The following is a 15,915-nucleotide window of genomic DNA, read 5'->3' as shown; positions in this document are numbered from 1 at the left end:
TCACGTTTTCTGACAAACCTTTATAAAACTATTTAATACCGTAATCTCAACATCATTGAAGAATAGTATTTAATGACTCCACAATGTGTTGAATGCTAAGTACACTATCAAATACCGCCATTCTAAAAGATTGACAATCCTCTCGTGGCTTCCATGCCACTTCATTATAAACGCTATAAGATTTGTTCTCGAAAGGAACCTGTATAAGTCCACGTGATTTTGGTAGGTTGTGACCATAGAATCTACTGGCTGTCGAGCCATCTCAATCATAACTCTAGAATTTAGACCATTAGCTCATTGTAACTTGCCACTTTTCTGATTAATGTCCACTATGCCTGGACAGTAAGCATTGTATTAAAAGCTTATTATGTAAGCCAAATATCAAATTTGCCAATCATGCGGCTTTAACTGAATGCATTACAGCAGACCACCGTGGCCAATTGGTTATTCTGCATAACATACCAATTGTCAGAAGGGTAAGAAAACTGATTGCCTCACAAAGTTGATTAGATATGATGCAATCTTCCCCAAGTTCCAATCGGACTCAAAGATGGAAATGTCTTGTGTAAATTTGAGGTCAGCATAGGCAGAGGAGAGGGTTCGACCTCTAACGTACAATTACAGAGAAGACATATATATACAGTAAACCTGACATCACTCTACCTCTTGGTCACCTTCGCTCTTAAACGTTGCAACACTCCGAAATGGAATAATACAACATATTTCAAATAATATACAAACAGTTGATTTCAATGCATCTAAAAGTGAACATCTACCGTTTGAAACAGGTTCTGAGCTACGTTTATTGAATGACGATTAAACATACAAATACAAAAAAAAGATGCAAGGTGACGCTCCCAGTCATGGTGAAGTCCCTTTCGCCATCATCTGTTTCTTTGTATTACTCTCCGGTTTCAGTAGGATAATATAACATTTCGGTGCAAAAATACAGACAAGCAGACCGAAGCTCGATGCCCAAATGGCAAACACTTCTACAGCCGCAGTGTATTTTCCTGGAGAGCTCACGTAAGCCGGAATAAAAGTTATCCAAACAGCGCAAAAGATCAGCATGCTGAAGGTGATGTATTTGGCATCGTTGAAACTGTCTGGGAGTTTCCGGGCAAAGAAAGCAAGCACTAAACACACGATGGACAACAAAGCAATATAGGCCGACACGAAGTAAAAAGCAGTCAATGAGCCCACGTCACAGTCCAGAATAATAACGTCTCTGTAATGTCTCATGTTCTTGAATGGATAGGGAGGTGATACACTTAGCCAGAGAACGCAGGCTAACACTTGCAGAAACGTAACAATAAAGACACCCAGACGTTGCTGCACGGGTCCGAACCAGTTCATCGCGCTGCTGTTGGGAAGAGTTGCCTTAAAAGCAACCACGACAAGGATGGTTTTGCCCAAGATGCAGGAAATGCACAGTACGAACACAACTCCAAATGATGTGCGTCGCAACATGCAAGACCAGCCAGACGGTTCTCCAATGAAGGCAAGCGAGCAAATGAAGCAGAGCAGCAGGGAAAACAGTAGCAGGAAACTGAGCTCGGAGTTGTTCGCTTTGACGATTGGTGTTTCTCGATAGTGGTAGAAAATCACAGCGGTAGCCACGGTAAAACAAATCCCCACGACAGCAAGCATTACTAATACAAACCCCAGACTTTCTCCAAAGGAAAGAAACTCAACTTTCTTGAGGACACATTCGGTTTTGTCCCGATTAGGCCAGTATTCTGATGGACACTTGATGCAATCTGTCGAATCTGGACAATGATATGAAAATGTGTGAGATCATTCAATGCAGAATTGAGAAACATTGCTGTACCTCTCATCGCTTACCAGTGACGTTGCTGATCTCACCGTCGGCGCACTCTGCACAGTCAAAACAACATATCGGCTGCCCTTTCCGGCTGACTTTTCTTGTCCCAGGAAAGCAGGGCTCTGAGCAAATTGCCTGTGGAATCTGAAGCAAGTGAAAACATCTTCATGCAATCCATTGATTTATAGGTGCACACACTGAGCATGCCGGTCTGCTAACAAAATAACCATCAATTAGAGCTTGAGTGGTAAAAAGAAAATCTATAACCAGTGAACGTTGAACAAAGCAATAATAATGTGACCGATGTGTAGCAACAAAATATGGTTGCTAAAATGATACTTGGCAAAACTGGAGAAACAATAGCGTTTTGAGTCATGGCAGATGATAACTTCTGCGTTTCGAAATCATGAATGTGTCCGTGAATAAGGAGAAGCAAATGGTCATAGCTCATTTTACTCTCTGGAACGGCTACCACGTTAGACGCAGAGAGTGACTTGTGTGTTCTCATTCTACCAATCGGTTTACACCTGAATTCCGGTTCATCCGGAAGCCCGAGGAGTAGGTTGCCAGGATATACAGGGAGATGATTGCAAACTAGGTGCAGCGGACAGCTAACTCGGGAACCAACAGGACCAGGAAAGCGGATAGACAGCCATTGAACAGCACCCGCGTGGGCGTTCTTCCCCCAAAACAAAAAATACTGAGCGGTTAAGGATGAGCGAGCAAAGCAATAGCACACCGTTCAGTTCTCTGGCAGTCAGTCTGGCTCAGATGTTTCGAAGTGATTCTAGTCGGAGTTGGCGTGAAGGGAAGAGCTGGAGTGATAGGTGTTCCATTGGTTAGGGGAAAAGAGAGATGATTTTGTAGACGAGAACAAGGTTACCGAATCCTCTGAAGCCTCCGATGTGCCAGAGTCAGGAGCATCTTGCAATTAGATCACTGAATTCTTACATGAGCAGCCAGAGGTCTTAGTCCACGATGGTATCATTGATATGGTTAAGAAGGACTACAAGGCTATGCAAACTGAGTTCAGGGAGTTAGTTGCTAAGTTTAAGGAACTTAGTCCTTACGTCGGTCAGTTGTGGTTATGAACTCAGGGGTGCTTATTCGTGTGAAATACTGAAGAGACAGCAATAGGAAGATTATCCCACTTAATAGGTTGTTTTCTGGCAAATGAGTAGCAGGTATGTGGGAGGCCTACAGATGAGAAACTTTAAAAGAACGGAGATTGTATATTCAAGTCAACATAAAAGGCAGAGATAACAGATAAAGTGAGAGGAAGCCCCTTTCCTGTGATATTTAAGACGCGGGATATTTGAAACTGGAAGTCAAGGGCTAAACAATGAGAAGAGCATCGTAAGTTTCTAAATTCACCAATCACAACAAAGCAACCCGCCCGGGCAGGATGGATGGATTTTTTTTTTCTGTGCGGAGGTCTGCAACTAGTTGAGGGCTGCAAGGATTGGTGCAGAATCACTTTGTTACTTGTAATCTATATCAATGATCTTGATAATACTGTCATAAGTATTTGCGGTTGGCACCAAGCTGGGAGTGCCGTGGCAGTCAGAAAGACAATTAAAGCTTGCAGCAATATCTGGGCAAACTGGCGAAGTGGGGTAAAAATGGCGGAATGAATGTAATGCAGAGTAGTGTGCACTGCTGAACAATGCGGGATAAACTAGGGTAGAGCTTGCACATTGAGCACTACGGCTCTGAGGAATGCGGTAGAACAGAAGAACAGAATAATACCGATTCATAATTTATTGACAGTGGCTTTACAGATAGGTAGGCCACATAATATGTTTTGGAACTTTGGCCTTCATAAACGAATGAATTTTCTGTAGCAGGTGGGATGTTATGTTGGAGATGTAGAAGAGGTTCTTGAAACCCAATTTGGATTACTGTGTGCAGTTCAGTCACCTACCTGGGTAAAGATGTCAATATAAATTAGAAATAGCAGAGCAACTTCAGCAAACATGTTACCAGGACATCAAGACCTCAGTTAGAGGAAAGGTTTCTCTACAGTGGGACATTACTCCCTAGCGTTTAGGAGAATTAGGGGAGTTGCTACAAAGGAGTACTAAATTATGAGGGCTTTAGACAGAAACTTTCAAAGTTTAAGAGAAATTTGGATAGGTATGGACAGTTATAGCTCGGGTTCAGGTCAACGGATCCAGTTAGATTAATAATGTGGTATGGACTGAATGGGTGCTAGATGGAAGACTATCAAACCTTGCAGCTGGGTTCCCGTCAATCGAACTAGCTAGATTAATAGTACAGCATGGCCTAGGTGGGAAGAGGACCTGCCTCTGTGCTATAGTGTTCCATGGTTTTATGAGTCTACGATTCACGAAAATACAAGTTACCGTTTACAAGAACTGATTTCGAGTTTATGTATTTAATTGTGGGAAGAGAGAGAGAGAAGATATGGTTACAAAAAGACGCATAGTATTAGGGCACTTGTTCCTTCGAGGTTGCTCCATCAATGAATCTAATTATGTCCGATCTAAGCAGGTCTCATTACATTTTTTTTATTCCAGTTCCCCCTCCGCATTCAGAAGTGACAGCGGAGTGAAGTGTGTTCAGTAACAATGACGACTGAGAAGGTGCTGAGAAAGCCTAATGGTCTGAGGGTAGATAAATCTACGGGACCTGATGGAATGCCCCCACGGGTTCTGAAGGAAGTTGCTTGAGAGTTTGCGGAGGCAAATAATATTCCATTCGATTACAATAAGGGATAGTTTCTGGCCTTGTATCAGATGGCTGGGGCATTGCAAATATTATGTAAGAAGAGTTGGAGGCAGTAGATAGGAAACTATAGACCTGCAAGCCCGGTTGGAATTTTTTTATAATCGATCTTTAGGTATGAGATTACGGTGTAGCTCGACGTACATGACAAGATATGCCGAAGCCAGCATGGTTTCCTGGAAAGAAAATCCTGCCAAAATAACCTACTGCAATTTTTCTAAGGAAACTACAAGCTGAGAAATAAATGCAGTAGATATAGTGTAATTAGATTGTCAGAAAGCTTTTGAGATGGTGCCACATATGAGGCTGCTTAGCAAGATAAGATCCCATGGAATTACAGGGAAGCTACTAGCATGAGTGGAAAATTGGCTGATCGGCAGAGAACAGAGAGTCAGAAAAAAAGGGATACTTTTCTGGCGGGCTACTGGTTACGAATGGAGTTCCATAGTTGTCAGCGCTGGCACCGCTGCTTTTTACGATGGGTGTCAATGATTTGGACTATGGGATTAATGGATTTCTGGATAAATTTGCCGATGATCCGAAGATAGGTGGAGTAGCGGCAATAGTTAATGAAACAGAGTGCTGGCAAAGAGACTTAGAATTGGTAAACACGTGGCAAATGAAATGGCAAATGTTGGAAAGTATATGGTGATGCACTTTGGTGGAAAAAATAAATCTTAATTAGATAGGAGAGAATTCAAAATGCAGAGATGCAAAGGGACCTGGGAATCCTTGTGCAGGGTAAACCAATGGTTAATCTGCAGCTTAAGTCGGTCGTGAAGAAGGCGAATAAAATTTTGTCATTCATTTCCAGACGTATAGAATATAAGAGCAAGGATGTCAAGTTGAGGCTCGATTAGACACTCATGAGACCACACTTGGAGTATTGTGTGCAATTATGGTCTCTTTATTTTGGAAATGATACACCGACGCTGGAGAGGATTCTGAGAAGAAGAACAGAATGATTCCAGGACTGAAAGGTTTACTGTATAAGGAACTTCCGGTAGCTCTTGGGCTATATTTAAATCGCAGCAAGAGGCGGAGAGGGAAGAAGGAAAAGAAGCTCGGAGAGAAGCTGTATTTTTTAACTGATCGCGGCAAAGAGGCGAGACTGAGCAGGCGCGTGACGAAGCGCGCCAAAGGTTTAAAATGAAAGATCATAATGTACAGCGGCCATCGTTGGAGTGGACAGATGCAGAGTGGGTCGGCTTTGGCTCAATCAGGCTTCGGCGAAAACAAGCAGAGGCGAGGATTGAACGGGGCGCAACTGCTCAAGCGGGTGTGGCAGCGGGAGAATTTAAATAGCGAACAGAGGCTGAGTACGAGCTTCATTCCAGGTGAGGTAAGACCGGGTAAGCTCCTTTAATTAATCTAATTAGCTTAGGAGTGGGTAATGGAGGCCGCAGTTAGGGCAGTTGAGTGCTCCGTTTGCAGTATGTGGGCAGTCAGGTCGAGGACATTTGCCTCTGATGACTACACCTGCAAAAGGTGCATCCAGCTGCAGCTCCTGACAAACCGTATTAGAGAACTGGATCTGGAGCTGGATGAACTTCGGATCATTCGGGAGGCAGAGGCAGAAATAGACAGGAGTTTCGGGGAGATAGTCACCCCTAGGAGTCAGGAGACAGGTAGCTGGGTAACTGTCAGAAGAGGGAAGGGGAATAGACAGGAAGAGCAGAACACCGCTGTGGCCGTTCCCATCCACAATAAACATACCGATTGGATGCTGTTGGTGGGGACGACCTACCAGGGACAAATTGCAGTGGTTGCGTCTCTGGCACCGAGACTGGACCCTCAGCTCAGAAGGGAAGGATGGAAAAGCGGAGAGCTGTAGCGACAGGGGATTCGAGAGTTAAGGGAACAGATAGGTGGTTCTGTAGAAGAGATCGAGAATCCCGAATGGTCTGTTGCCTCCCAGGTGCCAGGGTCCGCGATACCTCGGATCGAGTACTCAGTATTCTCAAGAGGGAGTGTGAGCAGGTGGATGTCGTGGTCTATGTAGGAACCAATAACGTGGGAACGAAGAGTGAGGAGGTCCTGCAAGGTGAGTCTCGAGTGCTAGCTGCCAAGTTAAAGGACAGGACCCCCAGGATAGCAATCTCAGGATTGTTACCAGTGCCACGTGCAGACGGATTGAGAAATAGAAAGATAGTGCAGATCAAAACGTGGCTGCAGATATGCTGCAGGAGGGAGGGCTTCAGATTTATAGATAATTGGGGAGTTTTCCGGGGAAGTGGAACTGCTCCGGCGGGACGGTTTACATCTGAACTGGAGGGTGACAAATATTCTTGGAGGTAGGTTTGCTAAAGAGGCTCCAGTGGATTTAAACTAGATGTGAGTGGGGAAGAGACCAGAGAATAGGAACAGATATATGGGAGAAGGAAGAAAAGGAGACGGTAAATTTCTTTGTACTATTAGAGAAAAACAAAGGAAGAGTTGGATAATTTCTTACGTGCATTTATTTTCATGCTAGGAGCATTGTGAGGAAGGTGGATGAGCTTAGAGCATAGATTGATACCTGAAAATATGATGTTGTAGCTATTAGTGAAACATGGTTGAGGGAGGGGTGTGATTGGCAACTAAATATTCCTAGATTTCGTTGCTTCAGGTGTGATAGAATCGGAGGGACAAGAGGGGGAGGTGTTGCGTTGCTTGTCAGAAAACATAACAGCGGTGCTCTCGCATGATAGATTAGAGTGCTCGACTAGGGAGTCTATCTGGGTGAAATAAAGGAATGGGAAAGGTGTAGTAACACTTATAAGGGTGTATTATAGACCACCTAATGGGGAGCGAGAATTGGAGGAGCAAATGTGCAAGGAGATAGAAGACATTTGTAGTAAGCACAGGGTTGTGATTGTGGGGGATTTTAATTTTCCACACATAGACTGGGAAGCCCATACTGTAAAAGGAATGGATGGTTTGGAGTTTGTAAAATGTGTGCAGGATAATTGTTTGCAGCAATACATAGAGGTACCAACTAGAGAAGGGGCAGTGTTGGATCTTCTGTTAGGGAATGAAATAGGTCAGGTGATGGAGGTATATGTTCGGGAGCACTTCGGGTCCAGTGATCACAATTCCATTAATTTCAAAATAATTATGGAGAAGGATAGGATTGGACCCAGGATTGAGATTTTTGATTGCAGAAAGATTAACTTTGAGGAGATGCAAAGGATTTAGAAGAAGTGGATTGGGACACTTTGTTTTATGGGAAGAATGTAATAAGGAAATGGCGGTCATTTAAAAGTGAAATTTTGAGGGTACCGAATGTTTTGGTTCTTGTTAGGTTGAAGAAAAGGTTAAAAGTTTGAGATAGCATGGTTCTCAAGAGATATTGGAAACTTGGATAGGAAAAAGAGAGCGATCAATAAATATAGGCAGCATGGAGTAAATGAGGTGCTGGAGGAATATAAAGAATGTAAGCAGAATTTTAAGAAAGAAATTACAAAAGCTAAAAGAAGATACAGGGTTGCTTTGGCATGTAAGGTGAAAATGAATGCAAAGGGTTTCTACAGTTATATTAATAGCAAAAGGATAGTGAGGAATAAAATTCGTCCCTTAGAGAATCAGAGTGGACAGCTATGTGTGGAGCCGAAAGAGATGGGGGAGATTTTGAACAATTTATTTTCTTCAGTATTCACTAAGGAGGAGGATATTAAATTGTGTAAGTTAAGGGAAACAAGTACCGAAATTATGGCAACTATGACGACTAAAGAGGAGTAATTACTGGCGCTTTTAAGGAATATAAAATTGGATAAATCTCCGGATCTTGACAGGATATTCCCTAGGACCTTGAGGGAGGTTAGTGTAGAAATAGCAGGGGCTCTGACAGAAAACGTTATTAGAAACGGGCTTGGTGCCGGAGGAATGGCGTATTGCTCATGTGTCCCATTGTTTAAAAAGGGTTCTAAGAATAAACCTAGCAATTATAGGCCTGTCATTTTGACATCAATGGTGGGTAAATTAATGGAAAGCATTCTCAGAGATGGTATATATAATTATCTGGATAGACAGTGTCTGATTAGGAACAGTAAACATACATTTGTGCGTGGAAGATCATGTTTGACAAATCTTATCGGATCTTTTTGAAGAGGTGACGAGCAAAGTTGATGAGGTAAGGCAGTGCATGTTGTCTATATGGACTTCAGTAAAGCTTTTATCAATTTTCCGCAAAGAATGCTAGTTAGGAATGTTTAATCGTTAGGTATTAACTTTGGAGTAGTAAAATGGATTCAACAGTGGTTGGATGGGAGATGCCAGAGAGTAGAGGTGGATAACTGTCAAGTTGGAGGCCGGTGACGAATGGTGTGCCTCAGGGATCTCTACTGGGTCCAATGTTGTTTGTCATGTACATTAATGTTCTGGACGATGGGTTGCTAAATTGGATTAATAAGTATGCAGATGATACTAACGTAGGTGGAGTTGTGGATAATGAATTAGGTTTTCAACTTTTGCAGAGATTTAGGCCAGTTAGAAGAGTGGACCGAGCGATGGCAGATGAAGTTTAATGCTGATAAGTGTGAGGTTCCACATTTTATTAGGAATAATCCAAATAGGACATGCATGGTAAATGGTAGGGCAATGAAGAATGTAGTAGAACAGAATGATCTAGGAATAATGGTGCATAGTTCCCTGAAGGTGGAATCTCATGTGGATAGGGTGGTGAAGAAAGCTTTTTGGTATGTTGACATTTATAAATCAGAGCATTGAGTATAGGAGTTTGGATGTAATGTTAAAATCGTACAAGCATTGGTAAGGCCGAATTTGGAGTACTGTGTACAATTCTGGTCACCGAATTATAGGAAAGATGTCAACAAAATAGAGAGAGTACAGAGAAGATTTACTAGAATGTTACTTCGGTTTCAGCACCTAAGTTACAGATAAATGTTGAACAAGTTAGGTCTTTGTTCTTTGGACCGTATATGGTTGAGGGGGGAATTGATAGAGGGATTTAAAATTATGAGGGTGATAGATAGTGTTGACGTGGATAGGCTTTTTTTCCATTGAGAGAAGGGGAGATTCAAACAGGAGGACATTAGTTGAGACTTAAGGTCTTAAAAGACTTAAAAGTTTAAGGGTAACATGAGTGGAAATTTCTTTACTCAGAGAGAGGTAGCTGTGTGGAATGAGCTTCCAGTAGAAGTGGTAGAGGCAGGTTCGGTATTGTCATTTAAAGCAAAATTGGATATGTATATGGACAGGAAACTAATGGAGGGTTATGGGCTGAGTGCGATTCAGTGGGAGTAGGTGAGAGTAATCGTTCGGCACGGAGTAGAAGGGCCGAGATGGCCTGTTACCGTGCGGTAGTTGTTATATGGTTATGTAGTTTTATATGTATTTCCTGGAGTGTAGAAGAATGAGAGGGATCTCATAGAAATATTCCGAATGTTAAAAGGCCTGTACATAACAGATATGGCAAATTCATTCCCCATGGTAGGGGAATCGAGACCAGAAGACACGATTTCAGGACTGAAAGAAGTATATTTAGAGCAGAGATCTGAATATATTAATTTAGTCATAGGGTAGTACATCTCTGGAACCTGTGTCACGAGAGGCATTGGAGGCCAAGTCGTTGGATGTATTTTAGTCAGAGAGAGACAGGTTCCCTCATCAGCCTGGGCATCAAAGGTTATGGGGAGAAGGCAGGGCAGTGGGGCTTGCTAGATGAATTGGATCAGCCGATGATTGAATGGCAGAGCAGAGTCTATAGGTCGAATGGACCACTTCTGCTCCTATATTTTATGATGTTATGGTCTAACACCCTCGAGCGCAGAGAAACCCGAAATTTCAGGAACATCTCAGAAACCAAATGTCTACGCCTCTGAGTTTGAAATGTTGAGGGACTTGCATCTTGATCGTTCCCGTCTGGTCTATACTCTTCAACTGCTCACGCGATCGCAACATCTATCCTTAGCACTTATATCTTTGAATCACAATATCTCTTGTTCTCGAAAATTCTGAAGAAAACAGATCAACGTGTCGAGACTGCACTTCATATATTAAGCTCGTTCAATATCAACAATATCTGTTCCGCAGTATTACCAGTATGCTAAGCAAGCAAATATTTTCCAATCGCCAACTTAAATCGATGGTAAACGAAGGCCATACCGTATTCCCAGACGTGCTCCATATAACATCTCCTGTATTAATGACTAGTTTCCGCCCTGCCGTAGCCGAGCCGTCATAATACCCGATATTTACAATGTCAACGGTTCCCTTCAAATTCACTTGCAAATTCACGAATTCGTATCTTGGCACCGGATCTCCATTTTCATCAAAGTAAACAGTTTCTCCCGTCTTCGCTGTGAAATTCACGGTGCGGATGTAGTGTAGTAGCTGGTAGTGGGGTGGGACGAGATTTGTGGAGGTGATAGAATAATAAAAAAAGACGATTAAATTATTTAACCGTGTATGGATTCTGTCCACGTAAATAGACGCACAAAAATTTTCAGCAAAAGGAAACTTATGAAATGTGATGTTTGACAATTACCTAATTTTAAACCCTGCTCAGTGACAGTAGATGGTGTTTAAGGAAAACATGGAAACATAGAAACATAGAAAAATTAGAACACAATAAAGGCCCTTCGGCCCAAAATGCTGTGCCGAACACATACTTACTTTAGGAAATACATAGGGTTACCCTTACCCTCTAGTTTTCTCAGCGCCATGTACCTATCCAAGAACATCTTAAAACACCCTTTTTTATCCGCCTCCAACCCCGTCCACAACAGCCCATTTCACGCTCTCTCCGGTTTCTGAGTAAAAACTTACCTTTGGCATCTCCTCTGTACCTGTTTCCGAGCACCTTAAAACTGTTCCCTCTCATGTCAGCCATTTCAGCCCTAGCCAACAGACTCTGACTCTCCACACGATCAATGCCTCTTATCATCTTATATACCTCTGTCAAGTCACCACTCATTGTCCGCCGCTCCAAGGAGAAAAAGGCCAAGTTCTCTCAATTTATTCTCATAAGGCATGCTCCCCAATTTAGGCAACATCCTTGTAAATCTCTTCAGCACCATTTCTATAGTTTCCACATCCTTCCTGTAATGAGGTGACCAGAACTGAGCACAGTATTCCAAGTGGAGTCTGACCAGGGTCCTATATCCCTGTAACAGTACATTTCAGCGCTTGAACTTAATCCTAATACACCGTATGCCTTCTTAACCACACAGTTAGCCTGCATGGCAGTTTTCACTATCCACTGGATTCGAACCCCAAGATCCCTCTGATCCTCCATCCTGACAATTGTCTTCTCATCAATACTATGTTCTGCCATCATATTTGACCCCCCCCCCAAAATGAACGACCTCACACTTATCTGTGTTGAACTCCGGCTTCCACTTTTCAACCCAGTCTTGCATCCCAGAGATGTCCGGCTCTAACTTCTAACAGCCCTCCACACTATTCACAACACTCCCAACCTTTGTGTCATCAGCATATTTACTAACCTATTCCTCCACTTCCTCACCCAGGTCATTTATAAAAATTACGTAGAAGGGGTCCCGAAACAATCACTAAAGCACACCTCTGTTCACCGACTTACATGCAGAATATTACCCGCCTACAATCACTCTTTTCTTCTGTGGGCAAGACAATTCTGGATCCGCACAGGAAGGTCCCTTTAGATCACATGCCTTCTTACTTCCTCAATAAGCCTTGCATAGGGTACCTTAATCCATGCATTTCTGAATTCCTTATGCAATATATCTACTGCTCTACATTCATCTATGTGTTTAGTCACATTCTCAAAAAAACATTACTCAGTCTTGTAAGGCAAGAGTTGCCTTTGGCAAAGCCATGCTGAGTATTCCTAATCACATTCTACCTCCCTAAATGTCTATAAATCCTGAATCTCTGGATCTTTTTCCTCAACTTACTAATGATGGAATGATATATTTTCTGAGGATCACCAAATATAACTACTGAATGAGAAATTGTAGATTGCGGGTCTGAGGTAGAAAATTAAAATCATATCTGAGGGCGGCGGGATACTGAAAAACTGCAGTGACGCAGTGCCGTTCGATGTGCAGTCTGTTAGATGTTGCCCCTTCTCCACCAACTATTATAGAATAATAAAGTCTCCAGGGAGCTGCTGTCCGGAAAGCTAAAGGGTGACCAGTGACCATCCTAACGTACAACCTTCAACCAATGTCCTTTGTAAAACATACAAGAATGAATCACTCCGTTATTGGGAGAGATTTCAGCTTTGTGCATGAGCTGCATCATTCCCCACTGATTAACTAACTGACGAGCTAAACATTTGAAACCAGTTTCTGAGACTTAGTTTCTTTGACGACCATAAAAAGAATTCAGTGTTCAGATAATGTGGTCGGAAGTTAAATAACCGCCAAAGAAAATAGAATAAATATTCAAAAATGTAGTCACAGATGATAGGTTTCGAATTACGTTATTTGTATTTGCAAAGGAATTACATGCCTACCTGCCACGGTTGGAAATTTGCAATATGCGCACATGTATTATTTGAAAAAGGTCCTTCGCCTTCAACACAGGATAACAGATTATGAAGTGCGTGGGCGATGGAGTAGACAGCTGTATACACATGGTATGAACTTCCGTCCATTACCGCCGGAAGGTACGCACTTTCTTTCCCTTCCACATGTTCGTTCCCAGTGCATTGTCGAACTTGACCTGAAGAGTTCTGTTGGTTTGTCCCGTTGTCAGTGGTAAAAGAGCAGGTGAATAATGTTTCCCAAAACTCCGTCACCAAAATATTGCCAGGAAAGTTGGAAGGATGGACGTGCTGAAGATGATTTCTGAGATCGCCCAGCTCTGTCCTGCGGGTGGTTGGACCGATTGTGCCTGCGAGATAAATTACTCTTTCTTCAGGAAGGAGGAGATTTGCTGTCACCCACGCCTCAGTTCCAATCCACTGTATACCAGTTACATTTTGACGCAAAATTTCGTTCAATAGAATTCTCATATCACCAACGTTAACAAAAGCCACTACAACTTTAGTGGATGCCTGTTTAATTATTTGTACAAGTCTGCTGATTTCCTCTGGCGGGTCGGTCCTATAAAATGTCTCAGAGTAGGCAATACACACACCGAACTTTTCTGCATGTTCCAGAAATCCTTGCATTCCAAAATTACCATAATCGGTATTACTTCTAATGGCTCCAATCCAAGTCCAGCCAAAGGTTCTCACCAGCTCAGCTAAAATTTTGGACTGGTAGAAATCGCTTGGAATAGTTCTGAAAAACGTGGGGTATTCTCTCTTATCGCTGAGACAGGAGCAGGTGGAGTAGTAACTAACCTGTTGAGATCAAGATAAATCGATGAATACTTGGGTCCAGATTTTGACTGTGAGTGACTCATGCACGGTACCTTTACCAATCTTTGCCAATCCTTTTGAGATTGCACAAAACCGTAATATTGTATTTACATCACGAAAATTATACATTGTGTTACTGGCATAATTTACAACGTTGTATAAACTACTTTTAAGCTCTGTTAATCTATTTCTGTCTAGCCAAATCAGAATTACAGCTTATAATTCTGGATATAAGTCATGGGGACGCTGTAGAGGCAGGCGAGATCATCAGGCTGTTGTCTATGTTAGAGGACATGTACTAACAGAAGAGTTAGGAGAAAGTCGGAATGCTTCCCTTGGAATGACGGGGACCTGACAGAAGTATATAAAATTATGAGGCATAGACAAAATAGACGGCGTCCAAGTGCTTCGATATGATTTTTTTTTTCTCTTAGTGGTTAAATATATCATACACCAGTGCAGATATTGAAGTCGAGAAATAGGAAAGATCAAAGGAGATGTGCCGGGCCTTTTTCCACGCACTGTTGGTTGTCTGGAATGGGCTCGCTCGTGCTATGAAACATTTAGATTTGATAAAGGCGTTTGGAGTTCGGTTAGATAGGTTCTGTATTGTGTAGTGAATGGTGGGTCGTGGACATTGTGCAGACAAAAGAGACTAAGTTAGTTCGTCAGTTAATTAACATTTTAATTATTTGACATACACTTGGGCGGAATGGAAACTTCCTGGGAGGCATTGTTTCCTGTTAAGTGTTCGATCTTCTGTCACAGGGAAACTTAACAGAGCTTAATTTATGTTCTTCAAGGTTATTGTTTGTTTTTTTGCTGGCTTATAACAACACTCTGACAGCAAAATCTCTTGATATAAACAAAAAAAAGTTGGTAATCTAATTTAAGAATTTCGTATTTAAATTTTCATCACATGGGGCCATATGTTTGTATTGCTCTGCTCCTAATGAAGTGCTGATACAGCCAGAGTAAAAATGCAATCAATTATTTGAGACATTACCAGTGGAATCCCAAAGGAACCGATTGTCCTGGCGGTTACGATCGAATTTGTAGATATTTCGCAGCCAACAATGGCAGCGACGTTGGAAGAACCTCTACATTCACGGTATTCGATTGATTCCTCTCCATTGATCAAAGCGAGTGCTGCTTTCGAAGCTATCGCGGAGGACGAACAATCATCGTGTATCTGATACCCAAGACTGATCCTCGGAAGGAGATTTTCGTTCTGGTTTATTTCTTCAATGGCAAAAATCATCGTCTGAGCCAGTCGAAAGCTTGCAAGCCAAAAACTGTGCGATAAATGTAAGACGAGGTGATAAAAGAATCAGATTCCTCAATCAATCAGGAAGTGATATTACACAATCATGAATCTCGTATCTTGAAAGATTTAAAATTTAACAATTGTCTTGTTTTCAAGAAAGGGTGCGGGCAAAGGTGACCTCCGCTCCGGACGCACTCTGAATGTTTGTGTTTTCACCAGTTCAAGATACCGAATTGTCAACTCAACAAACTCTATAGCAGAGTCCTGGAAAGGTATCACTTTCGTAGTAGCAGGTAGCTGACCTCACAAATACATGGATAAGGAGGACATGACAACACACAAAGTGCCTAAGCAACTCAGCACGTCAAACGGCGTCTACGGAAAAAGTAGATACCTCACATTGTGGGCTGACACCCTTCGTCAGAACTGGAAAGGAAAGGACCCAAAGCTGGAGGACAGCAAACTTTCCAGTTCTAATGAAGGTTCTCGGCCCGAAAAATCGTGCGTTTATTCTATTCCATAGTTGCGGCTTCAGCCGCTGAGTTCCTCCAGCTCTTTTTGTAGGTTGTTCAAGATTTTCAGCATCCGCATTATCTCTTGTGTGTTTGAAGCGAGGACGGAGTGTGCTCAGTTGACAAGATGTTCTGTGGATTCTCTGTAAAAGTCAGTTTATTAACAGAGAATAAACGGAACCCTCAGAAGCAAATGTTCCGGTAACGCTGACTACAGATCTTATGAACCCAAAATGTGGTAATTTTATGGTGGGCCAGAACGTATATAAAA

General features: G+C 42.3%; 1 protein-coding gene across 1 annotated transcript; it reads right to left on the bottom strand.

The window, feature by feature from the left end:
• Positions 1 to 861: 861 nt before the first annotated feature.
• On the bottom strand, positions 862 to 15,126 carry LOC132402953 (extracellular calcium-sensing receptor-like). The gene is made up of 5 exons (XM_059986105.1): positions 14,872 to 15,126; positions 13,014 to 13,847; positions 10,679 to 10,906; positions 1,846 to 1,969; positions 862 to 1,769 (listed from the first exon to the last, which is right to left on the bottom strand). The coding sequence occupies exons 1-5, from the start codon at positions 15,124 to 15,126 to the stop codon at positions 862 to 864; spliced, it is 2,349 nt and encodes a 782-aa protein (XP_059842088.1).
• Between the last annotated feature and the right edge of the window lie 789 nt (positions 15,127 to 15,915).

This window comes from Hypanus sabinus, chromosome 2, assembly GCF_030144855.1.
Source record: "Hypanus sabinus isolate sHypSab1 chromosome 2, sHypSab1.hap1, whole genome shotgun sequence".
Taxonomy (NCBI): Eukaryota; Metazoa; Chordata; class Chondrichthyes; order Myliobatiformes; family Dasyatidae; genus Hypanus; species Hypanus sabinus.
This window is presented reverse-complemented; position numbering and strand designations above follow the sequence as displayed.

What these genes read in the sequence shown, in the direction of transcription:
- LOC132402953 (XM_059986105.1), bottom strand. Translation starts at nt 15,126, where the DNA reads ATGATTTTTGCCATTGAAGAAATAAACCAGAACGAAAATCTCCTTCCG. An exon ending in GGAGCACGTCTGGGAATACG is followed by an intron (nt 1,970 to 10,678) that starts GTATGGCCTTCG and finishes CACTTGCTTCAG; the next exon opens with ATTCCACAGGCAATTTGCTC. An exon ending in TGAGATCAGCAACGTCACTG is followed by an intron (nt 1,770 to 1,845) that starts GTAAGCGATGAG and finishes ATCATTGTCCAG; the next exon opens with ATTCGACAGATTGCATCAAG.